Source organism: Moschus berezovskii, chromosome 21 (genome assembly GCF_049115385.1).
Source record: "Moschus berezovskii isolate FMDL1 chromosome 21, NW_MosBer_1.0, whole genome shotgun sequence".
In the NCBI taxonomy this organism is placed as follows: Eukaryota; Metazoa; Chordata; class Mammalia; order Artiodactyla; family Moschidae; genus Moschus; species Moschus berezovskii.
In genome coordinates, this window is record NC_142480.1 from 57561489 (window position 1) to 57576946 (window position 15458).

Sequence of the window (15458 nt, forward strand, 5' to 3'; positions counted from 1 at the left end):
TGAAGTAGACCCTAAATCATTCTAATTTTATTTATGCCTTGGTGTTTTCTGAAATTCGTATGGAGAAGTAAAACCCATTCTTTCTCAAATGTAGGAATCTAAAAATATGCATGCAGCTGCAATTATCTTGTTCATTGGTTTAATCACACCAGTGGCCGTCTCTGTTTTTATTATACATTTCCCTCTATAAATGAGAAGACTTGTATGTTAAGGAAAAATATAAGCACATGTAATAGCAGTTCTTCTTCCTGAATGAGCCACTATTACTCTTCCCAGACAATTTGGTAGCAGCAGCAGATGGAATGCTGTGTTTGCTAAACTGTGTTATCACCACATCCCCTGGTTCAATCTGAAACGTGTAAATAAAGCCAGCGTGATGCAGATAGAACTGCCAGATGATCTTTCATACGATGCAGGGCAACATGAGTGGACTTGTCCTGGGAGATCCTTGCTTTTGAAACGTAAATGAACCCCAGGATTCTTTAAGCTAGACAAAAGGTGATTCTTTCTTTTTCATTTCTTTGCATTCTCAATGGGCAAGGACTTGACATTTATGAAGCAGCTGGAGTGTACCAAATGCTTTATATATAATAGTTAATTCTCCAAACATTCCAATTAGGGTCAGGATTATGATCCCCCTTTTTCAGGTAGCAAATTTGTGACTCCAGAAACCATTAGGAACTTGAGATGATCACAATGCTAGCAGGTGACAAGACCAGTGTTGAACTCACTTTCTCCTGACTCCATAGCCTGTGATTAATAAAATATGCAGACCTGAAGATTTGATACATCTCCGTCGGACAGACGGAGAAGGCAATGGCAAGCCAATCCAGTACTCTTGCCTAGAAAATCGCATGGACAGAGGAGCCTGGTAGGCTGCAGTCCATGGGGTCGCTACTAGTCGGACACGACTGAGCGACTTCACTTTCACTTTTAACTTTCACACATTGGAGAAGGAAATGGCAACCCACTCCAATGTTCTTGCCTGGAGAATCCCAGGGATGGCGGAGCCTGGTCGGCTGCCGTCTATGGGGTCACACAGAGTCGGACATGACTGAAGCGACTTAGCAGCAGAAGCAGCAGCAGCAAGTCCCCCCTACCCCCACTGCAAACTTTTCATCTGTTGTTGTAAGCCCTGGCTAGTTCAGTTCCTAAATAAGAATGGATACATTTTATTTATTTATTTAAGAATGGATGCATTTTATTATGTTGTAAGTTATGGTATGTATTTTTTGCAAGTTGCACATAAAATTTGCTAAATGTTTCACAAGACAAGTTAAAAAATAATGGAAAGAAATGTTTTTCCCCAAATATTTTCAAAAAGCATAATTTAACATGCATTCTTATGAAAATTGGGCAAAGAATACTGGAAATGAACATTAGATAGAAGTATGTAACTGAATAAGATGTCTAAAAACCATGTGTTCTATAGTAAGTCGAGATCCATAGACCCCAAAGAAGCAAATGACAAAAAGAACAAGTTGAGCTGAATGCCTCCCCTGTGAAATGTCCACACTTGCTCTGGACTTAATGATCCTGGACTGGAATCCGCCACCACATATATGTGGATACAGACACATCACCTAACCTCTTTGGACCTTGTTTTCCTATTAATGGAAATGTAATATCAAAGACCATATAACATGTCCATTGGTATACCAGAAGATATAATTAGAAAAATTCCCATCACGAGTAGTTGTTTTTTATTTTTATTTTTTTTAATTTATTTTAATTGGAGGCTAATTACTTTACATTATTGTATTGGTTTTGCCATACATTGACATGAATCTGCCCCGGGTGTACATATGTTCCCTATCTTGAACCCCCCTTCCACCTCCCTCCCCATCCCATCCCTCTGGTTCATCCCAGTACACCAGCCCTGAGCCTCCTGTATCATGCATCAAACTTGGACTGGCGATTCGTTTCACATATTATAATATACATGTTTCAATGCCATTCTCCTAAATCATCCCATCCTCACCTCTCCCACAGAGTCCAAAACACTGTTCTATACACCTGTGTCTCTTTTGCTATCTCGTACACAGGGTTAAGGTTACCATCTTTCTAAATTCCATATATATGCGTTAGTATACTGTATTGGTGTTTTTCTTTCTGGCTTACTTCACTCTGTATAATAGGCTCCAGTTTCATCCACCTCATTAGCACTGATTCAAATGTATTCTTTTTAATTGCTGAGTAATACTCCATTGTGTAAATGTATCACAGCTTTCTTATCTATCCGTCTGCAGATGGACATCTAGGTTGCTTCCATGTCCTCACTATTATAAACAGTGCTGCGATGAACATTGGAGTACATGTGTCTCTTTCAGTTCTGGTTTCCTCGGTGTGTATGCCCAGGAGTGCTATTGCTGGATCATATGGCAGTTCTATTTCCAGTTTTTTTAAGGAACCTCCACACTGTTCTCCATAGTGGCTGTGCTAGTTTGCATTCCCACCAACAGTGTAAGAGGGTTCCCTTCTCTCCACACCCTCTCCAGCATTTATTGCATGTAGACTTTTGGATAGCAGCCATTCTGACTGGTGTGAAATGGTACCTCATTGTGGTTTTGATTTGCATTTCTCTGATTATGAGTGATGTTGAGCATCTTTTCATGTGTTTGGCTAACAAGAGTAGTTGCTTTTTAGTCACTAAGTTATGCCCAACTCTTTTTGACCCCATGGACTGCAGCACGCCAGGCTTCCCTGACCTTCAGTGTCTCCCAGAATTTTCTAACTCATGACCATTGAGTCGGTGATGCCATCCAACCATCTCATCCTCTCTTGCCTGCTTCTTCTCCTTCCCTCAGTCTTTCCCAGCATCAGGGTCTTTTCCAGTAAGTTGGCTCTTCACCTCAGTTGACCAAAGTATTGGAGCCTCAGCTTCAATATCAGTCCTTCCAATGAATATTCAAGGTTTATTTCCTTTAGGATTGACTGGTTTGATCTCCATGCTGTCCAAGGGACTCTCAAGTATCTTCTCCAGCACCACAGTTGAAAGCATCAGTTCTTTGGTGCTCAGTGTTCTTTATGGTCCAACTCTCACATCTGTACATGAGTACATTGCTTTTAAAGGTAACCTTTGCAGTATAGAGAATGAAAAGAACGTTTGCTGCTAGAGTGATGAGAAGGTTAGAGGTATGATGCAAACTGAGAGGACAAGACAATAGTTGTTGTGGACTGGCATCCCCTGGAAAGGTCTCGTGGAGACCAGGAGTATAAGTTGGACCTTTAGGTCATTCTGCTGGAGTTGGGAGGCCTGAAACCTTCTCTTTAACCCTAAGTACTTATGATCTTTTGATACTAATATAAACCTGATTTCCTCTGTCCTTCCTCTTCATCCATTCATTTCTCCATCAAATACGCACTGTCTCAACCCTAAGGATGTACCTACCACGGATGTTGGTACTGAGAGCACAAGTTGAGGTAAGGCAGTCTGGTCTTATCTGTTGGTCCACCAATTCAAGCAGGATGTAGTGGAGCAGGAGGCTCTTCTAATATATTTTTTTAATTTTGCTCACTTATTTTTGATGACTCTGGGTCTTCATCGCTGTGCACAGCCTTCCTCTAGCTGTGGTGCATGGTCTTCTCATTGCAGTGGCTTCTCTTGTTGCAGAGCATAGGCTCTAGGGCATGAAGGTTTCAGTAGTTAGTTACACAGTGCAGGCTTAGGTGCCCACGGCATGTGGAATCTTCCTGGACCAGGGATGGAACCCATCTCCCGTGCATTGGTAGATGATTTCTTAGCCACTGGACCAGCAGAGAAGACCCATTTCTTCCAGTGTTAATGAAGCACTCAAGCTATGAAAATGTAAATTTCGTCTTATAGCATAGAAGCTACCATCCCTTGTTGAATACACAGATTCATTGCCCAAAGGCAATAAAAGCCACTCAGAGAGCAAAAATGACACTTACCACTAATTGTGAGAGTCCCTGCACTCAGGTGACTTTTTCCCCTCTCATATATGGCTAGCATATGTCATATGCAGAGATTCTAAGGAGGGGGTAGAAACTTACACAAAAGAAAAAGCCTTTTTCTCCCTGTCCAAGAATACTTTGGACACAGTTGGCCCCTTGCTGTGCTAATGAATTTTAGGTAAAACTGATTTAGGTTCATCACATGCTCCTATTTGCCCAAATATTTCCATTTACTGTTTTTATATTCCCCATTTCTTAAAAAGCTCAGTATTTACTGTTTGCATTAAAATAAGTTAGGACAAGCTGCTCCTGCTTTCAGTTTGTGCTTTCAGTCTCTCTTTACTAGTAGCCTAGGAATTAGATGTCAGTTACAAGGGCTCTTGGGCTTCCCCGATGGCCCAGCAGGAAGAGAATCTTCCTGTAATGCAGGAGACATGGGTTCGATCCCTGGGTCAGGAAGAGCCCCTGGAAGAGGAAATGGCAACCCCCTCCAGTATTCTTGCCTGGAAAATCCATGGACAGAGGAGCCTGGCGGGCTCCAGTCCACGGGGTCACAAAGAGTCAGGCACGACTTTAGCAACTGAGCCTTAGAAGAAGGGTTCTCACCGATACCAGGTTAAGTTCAAGCAGGGATGACCCATCTATTTTCCTGATTCTTTGTAAATAAAATTTAGCTTTGAAGGAAGGCTTTTGGATGGTCCCTGAAAAGACAAAGTGCTCTTAGGCAATTGTGGAGAAGTATCTGATGACCCCAGTGACCTTGTGGTGGCAAGGTCACTGCCAGGGCCAGTCAGATGCATAAAACTCCAAGCAGCCAGGTCAGAGTGCTCAGTGATGAGAAAGATGGGAAACGATAGCAACTATAGCACTGATATATACTAAATACATACAGAATTTAACCAGTCCTATGGATAGAATAAAAAAGTCTGCACATTTTTACTATATTGTTTTGTTTCACTATTTTTAGTAAATCTGCACATTGTTTTACTTCTTGATAATGCTTTTTCAGTGAGTAAATAATAATAGAATTGCATGTTTAATGAATAATAATAATAATGAATAATCAAGTTCTGATCATCCATTTTTCAAGATATTTGTTGATGAATTAACTGATTCACATTTCCTGTGTACCACTTGGACCATGATCACATCACTGATACATGTAAACTTAAGTTGCAAACCTGCTGAAGAGTCTTCAACTGTCAATAGTTATTTTTAGAAGACTACTTCTGGAAACATGGTTTTAAATTACATAGCCCAAAAGATGTGTTTATACATCTTTGTGTGCAGCATGACTTTTCCTTTGGATCAAATGACTGTTCTTCCACACTTATCTTCCATTAAGCATGTCTGAGAAAGGGCAAGGTACATGTTAATATGTTCACTTCAGTAACATCAATGTATCAAAAACCTTATGAAGAGTCAAATGACGCCAGTCTTATCAGCATGCCATCAAATGACTCAAACAATATCAAGTAAGTTAATTCTGAAATCTGTTGCAGCTTTGCACAGTGGCAATATTGTAGCCAATGAGGTTTATCTGAGGGGCGATTACTGCTAATTGGAAACTTTTCCAGTACCCTGCTGTGACAACCTGAAATGTTATATTTTTTCATCCACTGTATGGAATAAAAATAGAGCTTTTATAAGTTAGTTTTACAAAAAAATGATTCCTCTGACACCAGGAATGCTATTGTAAATTTATTTTGAACGAGTAGCATTGAGGGTTATTTAATTTTGTAGTGATAATATGAATGCAAATTTTGATGAAGCATAGCACCATGGCTAATAAGATACTCATGTAAGTTGAATGGATCTTTGAAGCAGAAATTTACAAGTGATAGATCATGGTACCCTATTATCCGTGATTGCATACAGACAAGTGATAATGCACCACCAATTGAATTAGCAGCTGTAGTGTCCACAGAGAAGGCAATGGCAACCCACTCCAGTACTCTCATCAGGAAAATCCCATGGACAGAGGAGCCTGGTAGGCTGCAGTCCATGGGGTTGCTAGAAGTCAGACATGACTGAGCGACTTCACTTTCCCTTTTCACTTTCATGCATTGGAGAAGGAAATGGCAACCCACTCCAGTGTTCTTGCCTGGAGAATCCCAGGGACGGGGGAGCCTGGTGGGCTGCTGTCTACAGGGTCACACAGAGTTGGACACAACTGAAGCGACTTAGCAGCAGCAGCAGTGTCCACATTTATTAATATTTTATATATACAGAGTTGGGATAGCAACGGCAAAGTTTTCATGGCAAAAATATGTCAGATATAAAAATATATTTCATTCAGCATGGCTGTATGCACTTTCTTTTTGCTGCCAGTCATCCATCCATCAGTCTAATATTAAGAGTGTTTGAAACCTTTGATGAACTCTCAGTCAACTTAAACATTCTCTAAAGCTATTGGTCATGACTGAGCGACTGATCTGATCTGATCTGAAAGCTATTGAACTCTTGTGGGAAAAAAAAAAAGAAATCTTTTCAGTGTTTGCTGCATTTTGGTCATGTCAGTTGGAAATTTTTTAATCAAAATTTTTGATAACTGAAAATTCTAATAACTTCATCTTTGGAAGCTTTTAGTAAATGGAAATCAATTTTAAAAGAACTGGAAAAAATAATGATTTTTTTTTTCTTTATAAAAGCAAGGGATATTCAACACAAAGCAATCTGTGAGGTCAGATCCTATGCATGATTCTGTGTTTAAATTCACAAGTTACACTTTGGATTATCTCAGTTAATGGGATTTAAAAACTTTTGATTTTTAATAGGATAAATATAAATTCTACCCAGGATTGGAAGGAAATTGAGAAACCACTTATTTTTTCAGCATAAATTTGAAGAATTTCAGCTTTAGAAGAATTTGAACAGTTATACATACAACTTACTTAAAGTTTTATCTTGAAAAAAAAGTTTCATAAAGTTCATACGAATTTAGTGCCTTTGAAATTATTTGGACTTAAATATATACAGATTTTAATATTTAAAAAACAGAATTGAGATATTCTTCATGTATCACATTTTTGTTGTGAATTTTCAAAGTACCTCAGTCCCTGGAGAGAAAGTATTTTTGTAATTAAAATTATGGTCTACAGTACAATCAATTAAATATATCAATTTAACAATGATTAAGTGCAACTCTGAAGATAGGTAAGAACAATTTTATGAAATGCAAGTGAAAAGATGACATTAAAGATAATATTACTTTTGTGGAAAAGTAATCTTAACATGGGACTATAAACAGCGATAACTAGAAAAGCAATTAAATATATGAATATATGGAATGAATAATCATTCTCATGTATCATTTTACAATCCACATAATATGGGAAAGCTTCTTTTGTTCTAATGTGTGTAAAGTATATGTTTTTATCTTGAAACAATGTCATTATGAAAATAGCAATGAAATAATTTTATAGATCCACTAATATAGTAAACCAAGTTGTCAGTTGATGAATACTTCAAAAATTACATAGTCTGTTTACTTTCACTCTCAAAAGTAGACAGATATGGCACATAAATTATCTTGTTACCCTAGATACAGTAAAATTTTTAGCTTAGTCTTTAAATACTGATTATTCAAACTAAAACATCAAATTCATTAAAAAGTAAGAGAATCTTGTGAGAATCATTTATTATTTTGTTGTACTAACCCAGAATCTGTGCATTTGGGGTGTTTCAGAAGGAAAAAAAAAATCAGTCAACTAAAGTAGGAAATTGTTATGAAATGGAGCCACATGGAAATTTGAGTCATTTTCCAAAAAATTGTTTTGACCTAAACTCTATGCTGTTGAAAAGAGGAAGCAACTTTTGCCCTTTGGGTCAAATTCCCTGGTGCTTCCAAATCCTCTTTTATAAATATGAATATTTCTGTGACAGACAGAGATGGGTTTTCACCACTGTGCCCATTAATAGATGTTGGTGGATTGCTGAACATGAATTAAGCCATTCTGGCAGTATATCCAGTTTTTAATACAACCACTTAAAGAATTAGAGTTAGGAAGAGAGGAAGGGAAATAAGAAATTGAAATTTGGAGTGAAAAAAGTAAAAATGTCTTGCAAGTTTGAGTTTGCAAGAGGAAGCAATGAATTTGACCTCTTACCGTACAGGATCATTGGATAAATGGGTGCAGAACAGATGGTAAGACGTTACTCAGGCCATCCCAGCACCCTTACTATAAAGGAGATAGAAACGGTACATCCTAACCTCAGCCCCTCTCTGCTCCGTTTCTGCCAATAGCTCCATAAACAAGAAGGGAAATTTCTGCTCTTTGACATTTCTGCCATACTGATGCTTTCACCAGTCTCTGAAATCACTGTGAGGTAGTATATCCTCCTTCCTCCATCCATGGTCCAGTTTGATGGAACAGAGAATACAAGATGAGAATGATTTTTTTTTTCTTTTGTTGCAAACAAGATTTTTATACAAGTGGTCTCTTGGATTTAGAAGATAATTTAGTATAATTCTAATCCAAGTAAAATTTTAGGTAGAAAAATTGTAGGTAGATTTTGTTAAATTTATTTGAGGATTTAGGTATTATATATTAGATGTAACAGCTGCAGTGACTCAGCTTGGCCTGAGCTAAGAAGTTAGTAACTAAATCCCAGTTACAATAGAGTCCATAAGGGAGCTAGAATATGATATCAGAATATAAGGAATAGTGTGAAAATGCCCTTCTTCAGGGAATCATCTTTATTCCAACATGTGAGTGATTTCTAATTATTTTTATAAGTATCAGCTACCTAACACGGTTAGATCATGGCATCCAGTCCCATCCCTTCACGGCAAACAGAAGGGGGAAAAGTGGAAGCAGTGACAGACTTTATTTTGGGGGGCTCCAAAATCACTGCTGATGGTAATTTTAGCCATGAAATTAAAAGACGCTTGCTCCTTGGAAGGAAAGTTAGGACAAACCTAGACAGCATATGAAAAGCAGAGACATCACTTTGCCAACAAAGGTCTGTATAGTTGAAGTTATGTTTTTTTGCAGTAGTCATGTACAGGTGTGAAAGTTGGACCATAAAGAAGGCTCAGTGCCAAAGAATTGATGCTTTCAAATTGTGGTGCTGCAGAAGACTCCTGAGAGTCCCTTGGACAGCAAGGACATCGAACCATTCCATCTTAAAGGAAATCAACCCTGAAAATTTATGCTGAAGGTGAAGCTCCAATATTTTTTTTCCACCTAATGCAAAGAGTTGACTCACTGGAAAAGACCCTGATGCTGGGAAAGATTGAGGCAAAAGGACAAGGGGACAGCAGAGGATGAGATGCTTAGGTAGCATCACTAAAACACATTTTAAGTTTTCTTTAAGCAAAGTGAGGATAATATTCTTAGAAAGCTAAATATCATCTGGATATCCAACACGCTCTATTATAACCTGCTGGAAGACTTTCTGAAGAACTAACAGAAGAGGGGTAATTATTACCTTGTGAAGTAACCTTGTTGCTAACCTTGTGAAGACAGAACAACTCAGGATCAGCCAATGAAAGAAGTTACAGAATTCTCTGAGAGAAGCAGCAACTCTGTAGGGAAATGAAGTTCCTTTTTCTGTGGAGTTCCCCTCCATCAGCTCATGATATTGAAAGGGTGACATGCTTGCACACGACAAGTGGTCACATCTCATAAGTAGTCAGGAATGTGGGTGAGTCAATAAATAAATTGTAAAAAATGTAAGTTTATCTCCTGAAGTCATTCTGTTGCTAATAGCCATGTTGTGATAATACTGGCATAATAAATTCTATAACAGACCAATAAAAATGAAGTAACTGAGTTCAGTCTTTTATGTTTCTTAGGAATCTGAGAAAAAGGGCTTAATTGAAAGAATCTACATGGTACAGGATATTGTCTCAACTGTTCAAAACATCTTGGAGGAATTAGCCTCTTTTGGAGAAAGAATTAAAAAGTAAGTTCTACATTTGTATTATTGTGTTTGGAGTAAAACTGCCATGCTTTTGAATAAGCAAGGGGGAGGGTTTTGGGGAGGGCAGGATCAGAAAATACAAAAACAAACAGAAAACAGAAACAGCAATCTTGGGCCTTTGAACTTTGGTTGGTTGGTTCTTCAGGTTTGTCAACTTCACAAGGGTGGACCACATGACCCAATTTATACTAGTTATCTGACCATAATTATTAATAGTGCCTTTTTTTATTCTCAAAATATTCTGGTTTAAGTGATAAACTATAGGTTAAAACATAGATTTAGTTCTCTAATGGAGTCTCAATTGAGAAAGCCTGTCTGTGATTCATGTTTTTATTTTTATTTTTTTGCTTACTTGGTTTTACACATTGTGAACTCTGTGTAACTTGGTCTTCATTTGATATCCATGAACAGACCAGGTTTTTTTTTTTTAATTTTAAGTGATTGCTCCCCACTTAAAATCCAGGGTTGTGTCAACCACGTTGTTCTTTCTAAAGAGCAACTACTGTTCTTATTTTATTGGCCATTCTAGCTTCTTTACATAAAGGACATAATTTTTAGAAAGTACATGGGTTAAGAACAGATTAAAATTAATACTAAAAGCCAAGTGAAATTCTGTCCATTAAGATATAGGGAAATGAATAAGCAGTGGTTGACATCAGGAAATATAAACAGCTAATGTGGAACTTTCTGTGGTTACTGATTTTCTTCCTCAGTCACTTATTATAACAAATTGCCCTTGAACATCCATTTGTTATTGGCATAGAAAATATGTTTCTGCTGCTTAAAAGGCAGGTTAAGTTATCTTTAAACAAGTTTAGTGAGTTTTTACTGAATTTACACATTGTTATTTTCATGAGCGATGTCGAGAAAAATTAAGGAGCAGTAGGATTTTTCATCATGTATATTGACATCTGTCTGCTTTATCTCTGCTAGGTTTCATGTAAATTGAAAAATGATTCCTGAATGTACCCTCAAAATTGCTTAGCAAAAATATAAGTGACAGAAGAAAATAGTGAAGTGGTGAAGAGGGCATTATAATTTTTCATTCACTCATTCAGCTATCAGTGTTTGAATCTCAGTCACTGACTTGTTTTAAGAATAAGAAATGCACCCAAAATAACAATGACAATAGAAACCAACTAATGTCATGTGCCAGCCAGACACTGTTCTAAACCTTTGACACATAGCAACTTCTTTCAGGAGTTATTTAAGGAAATTGGATTAAATGATTCCAACAACCCTGCAGAGTAAGGATTGTTAGTATCCCCATTTTACGGATGAGAAAGCTGAAGCACAGAATGATTAAACATGAAGCCCAGATCACACCATGAATAAGCCATGGAGCTTGGATTTGAACCTGCCAGCCTCACTTTACACTATAGTATCATTATCCTCTGGGTATCTGGTTTTGTGTTTGTGTGTGTGTGTGTTTGCCTTTATGTTTTGTTTGTTTTTCTATTGTGGTATAGCTGATTACAATAGAATATTAGTTCAGATGTATGGAAGAATAAGTTTTTATAGATTACATTCCATTTAAGGTTATTATAAAACATTGGGTATATTCCCTGTGTTGTAGCTGTATATCCCTGTAACTTATTTCTTTTAAACGTGGTAGATTGTACCTTTTAATTCTCTCCCCATGTCTTGGTACTCCCCACTTTCTTCTCTGTAGGAATCTGTTTTCCAATGAAGGGAAAGAACACTAATAAGACAGTTAAAATAACATTGACGCTAGATAGAGGCTAGGTGGGATGTGCAGATGGATACTACATCCCCGGAAGGATGTAGGAGGGGGAGAGAGAGAGGGGGGCAGAGGAAAGTTCTGAAGAAGCAACACCTTATCAGCATCTCTAAGGATGGGAAGAGCCAGCTGGGCATAGAGCTGATGAATGGGGGCTTCAGTGGGTGGGTGGCTTTGTGCAAAGGCTCAAAGCCCAAGACTGTGCTCGAGGGAGGGAGGTGGAGGGGAATTAGCGTGTCTGTGCCACCGGGGACGGATGTGGCAGTTCCTGGAGGTGAGGCAGGTCACACGGGCCTTGAGTGGATGCAGAAAGTCAATGAAACAAAAGTGAGCAAGGGATGTACTGGCAGGAAAGAAGATAGGAGGATGTGGAGCGGGGGCAAGGCTGAGGACGGAAGGCCGTGTCCTTTGGTGAGACTGTCTCCGTGCTTGCATGTCTGTTAATAGACAAATGTGACTGTTGTGCAGTTGGTAATGGTCAAGGAAATGTCTGATGAGAAGAGGGCAGGGTGATTTAAACAGGCCCCCAGCTCTGCAGCGCCTTTTGACGGCGGCCGTGCCCAGCACAGCTGTGGTGGCCATGTCTCGAGACGTATTTTCAGCCATGAACAGAGCACTGTTCTGCCCAGCTGTGACACAGGAAGGCGTGTGAGGCTCAACTCCTATTAATTCTTCAGTCATTCATTATTGCAGTGACCTTAAGGTTCCCGCTGGGCATTCAAGTGCAACATCATGTGTAACTCTGTTGGAATTCCATTGTAACTCAGTGCATAAGGACCAGGAAAACTTTTACCCAACTTTTGGCAACTAGAGAATAAATAAGCATGCTTAAATCTCTCAGAGCAAGGCTTCCCTTGTTACTGGCAGAGAAGACCCTGATGATTTTGTATTCACTTGGAGCGAATGGTATTTTCTTTTCTCTGCATTCTCTAATTACCTTCTCATTGTATACAGATTTCAAATGTATGTATACATCAGGCTAATATTTGCTTGCTGCTGCTGCTAAGTCACTTCAGTCGTGTCCGACTCTGTGTGACCCCATAGATGTCAGCCCACCAGGCTCCCCTGTCCCTGGGATTCTCCAGGCAAGAACACTGGAGTGGGTTGCCATTTCCTTCTCCAATGTGTGAAAGTGAAAAGTGACAGTGAAGTCGCTCAGTCATGTCCGACCCTTAGCGACCCCATGGACTGCAGCCCACCAGGCTCCTCCATCCATGGGATTTTCTAGGCAAGAGTACTGGAGTGGCTTGCCATTGCCTTCTCCGAATATTTGCTTAGCATGTGGCATTTGTATTATCCCAGGCAGCAAACAGGATGGCTCAGAAGAGTAATGTGTATTATTTGTCCTGTTGCCATGAAGTGTTGGCTACAAGACTAGTGTCCTTGAGTGGTTAGGGAAATCTCCTCTCTGCAGAGAAGATAATGAGATTAAGGTAGACCGAGGACAGGGGAGTCATCCTTGCAGATGTTCTGGAGTAAAGCTTAGAAGGCACGTTTCTAGGAAGAACTTCTCTGAAGTCATGCTGTGAAATATTGAAAGATGAGACAGCAGGATAAGTGAAGTTTGGATGAAGGTGAGCACAGGTGGAAGGACAGATTGACCTATCTTATGTTTAATCTAAAGTTACATGTTGAGGGACTTCCCTTGGAGCCTGTTGGCTAAGACTCTGCTTTCTCAATACAGGGGACCTGGGTTCAATCCCTCATATGGTAACTAGATCCCATGAACTGCAACTAAGACTCGGACAGCTAAATAAATATTTAAGGTTACATATTGAAAGGGACAGAGAATGAAGGTAGAATGAGCGGGGTGAGGGCAGAAGGCCAGTTGTGGGGAGAGAGAGGTCACCAACTGGGGCGAAAACCATGAAGGAAAGCATCCTGTGAGGTAAATCACAGAAGAATAGTCTGCAGGCTTTTATGACCCGTGTCTCTGTTTCCATGGATAGAAGAGTCAAAGGATTTCATTTTTCCATGCGTAGGAAATGAAGAAAATAATGAATCAGTTGACATAAAGGTCAACCAGTGGGGTACCCCATTGGGGGAGTAATGGTAGAATGGAGTGGTACCCACCTTACTGGAGGTTGAGACAGTTATTTCTGGGTTTTGTTTTGAAATTTTGTTGAAGATATTCTTAGGAGATGTTAGTGAACCTGAAGAGTTTAATGAATGAAGAGGATTCCTTGAATGTTTTCATTAATTGAAATGTTCAAGTCAGGGATTCCCTTAGGCTTTAATGGAGAGTTCCCAAGTCAGGAAATCCACCAAAGTCCATGAAAATGTTTAACAGATTGTTTAATTTTGAGATATAAAGTTTTGATTTACCAGAGGTCTTCAACCTTGGATGTTCTTGAAAGACCAGCACTGCAATGTAGTTCCATGATAACTGGAGTGAAGAGTCTAGTAAGGTTTTGAGGGTTAGTGCTACTATATACTACTCAGTTCAATTCAGTTCAGCCACTCAGTCATGTCCGACTCTTTGTGACCCCATGGACTGCAGCATGCCAGGCCTCCCTGTCCATCACCAACTCCCGGAGCTTCCTCAAACTCATGTCCATTGAGTTGGTGATGCCATCCAACGATCTCATCCTCTGTCATCCCCTTCTCCTCCCGCCTTCAACCTTTCCCATCATCAGGGTCTTTTTGTCAGTTCTTCACATCAGGTGGCCAAAGTATTGGAGTTTCACCTTCAGCATCAGTCCTTCCAGTGCATATACAGAACTGATTTCCTTTAGGATGGATGTAAAAATCCTTGCAGGCCAAGGGATTCTCAAGAGTCATCTTCAACACCACTGTTCAAAAGCATCAATTCTTCAGTGCTCAACTTTCTCTATAGTCCAACTCTCACATCCATACATGACTACTGGAAAAACCATAGCTTTGACTAGACAGACTTTCGCTGGTAAAGTAATGTCTCTACTTTTTAATATGCTGTCTAGGTTGGTCATAGCTTTTCTTCCAAGGAACAAGCGTCTTTTAATTTCACGGCTACAATCACCATCTGCAGTGACTTTGAAAACCAAAAAAAAAAAAAAAATTAGTCTCTCACTGTTTCCATTGTTTCCCAATCTATTTGCATAAAATGATGGGGCCAGATGCCTTGATCTTCATTTTCTGAATGTTGAGTTTTAAGCCAACTTTCTCACTCTCCTCTTTCACTTTCATCAAGAGGCTCTTTAGTTCTTTGCTTTCTGCCATAAGGGTGGTGTCATCTGTATATCTGAGGTTATTGATATTTCTCCCGGCAATCTTGATTCCAGCTTGTTCTTCATCCAGCCTAGCATTTCTCATGATATACTCTACATATAATTAAATAAGCAGAGTGACAATATACAGCCTTGATGTACTCCTTTCCTTATTTGGAACCAGTCTGTTGTTCCATGTCCAGTTCCAACTGTTGCTTCTTGACCTTCATACAGATTTCTCAGGAGGCAGGTCAGGTGGTCTGCTATTCCCATCTCTTTAAGAATGTTCCACAGTTTGTTGTGATCCACACAGCCAAAGGCTTTGGTATAGTCAATATGCAGAAGTAGATGTTTTTCTGTGTTTCAGAGTTCTCCAAGCCAAGCTTCAATGTGAACCGTGAACTTCCAGATGTTCAAGCTGGATTTAAAAAAGGCAGTGGAACCAGAGGTCAAATTGCTAACATCTGTTCAGTTCAGTTCAGTTCAGTCGCTCAGTCGTGTCCGACTCTCCGCGACCCCATGTATCACAGCACGCCAGGCCTCCCTGTCCATCACCAACTCCCGGAGTACACTCAAACTCATGTCCACAGAGTCGGTGATGCCATCCAGCCATCTCATCCTCCGTCGTCCCCTTCTCCTCCCGCCCCCAACCTTTCCCAGCATCAGAGTCTTTTCCAGTGAGTCAACTC

The 15458-nt window shown here is 39.5% G+C and overlaps 1 protein-coding gene and 1 pseudogene across 2 annotated transcripts in view; both read left to right on the forward strand.

Annotated features, from left to right (window-relative positions):
* The window catches only part of MCTP2 (multiple C2 and transmembrane domain containing 2), a 284499-nt gene that overhangs the window by 249308 nt on the left and 19733 nt on the right, over positions 1-15458 (forward strand). For both annotated transcript variants that reach the window (XM_055417730.2, XM_088829688.1), the window contains one exon: positions 9716-9825. In XM_055417730.2, coding sequence (XP_055273705.2) covers positions 9716-9825 — 110 coding nt within the window. The remainder of the gene's footprint in view (positions 1-9715; positions 9826-15458) is intronic.
* Positions 5416-5543, forward strand: LOC129550827 (U4 spliceosomal RNA; annotated as a pseudogene).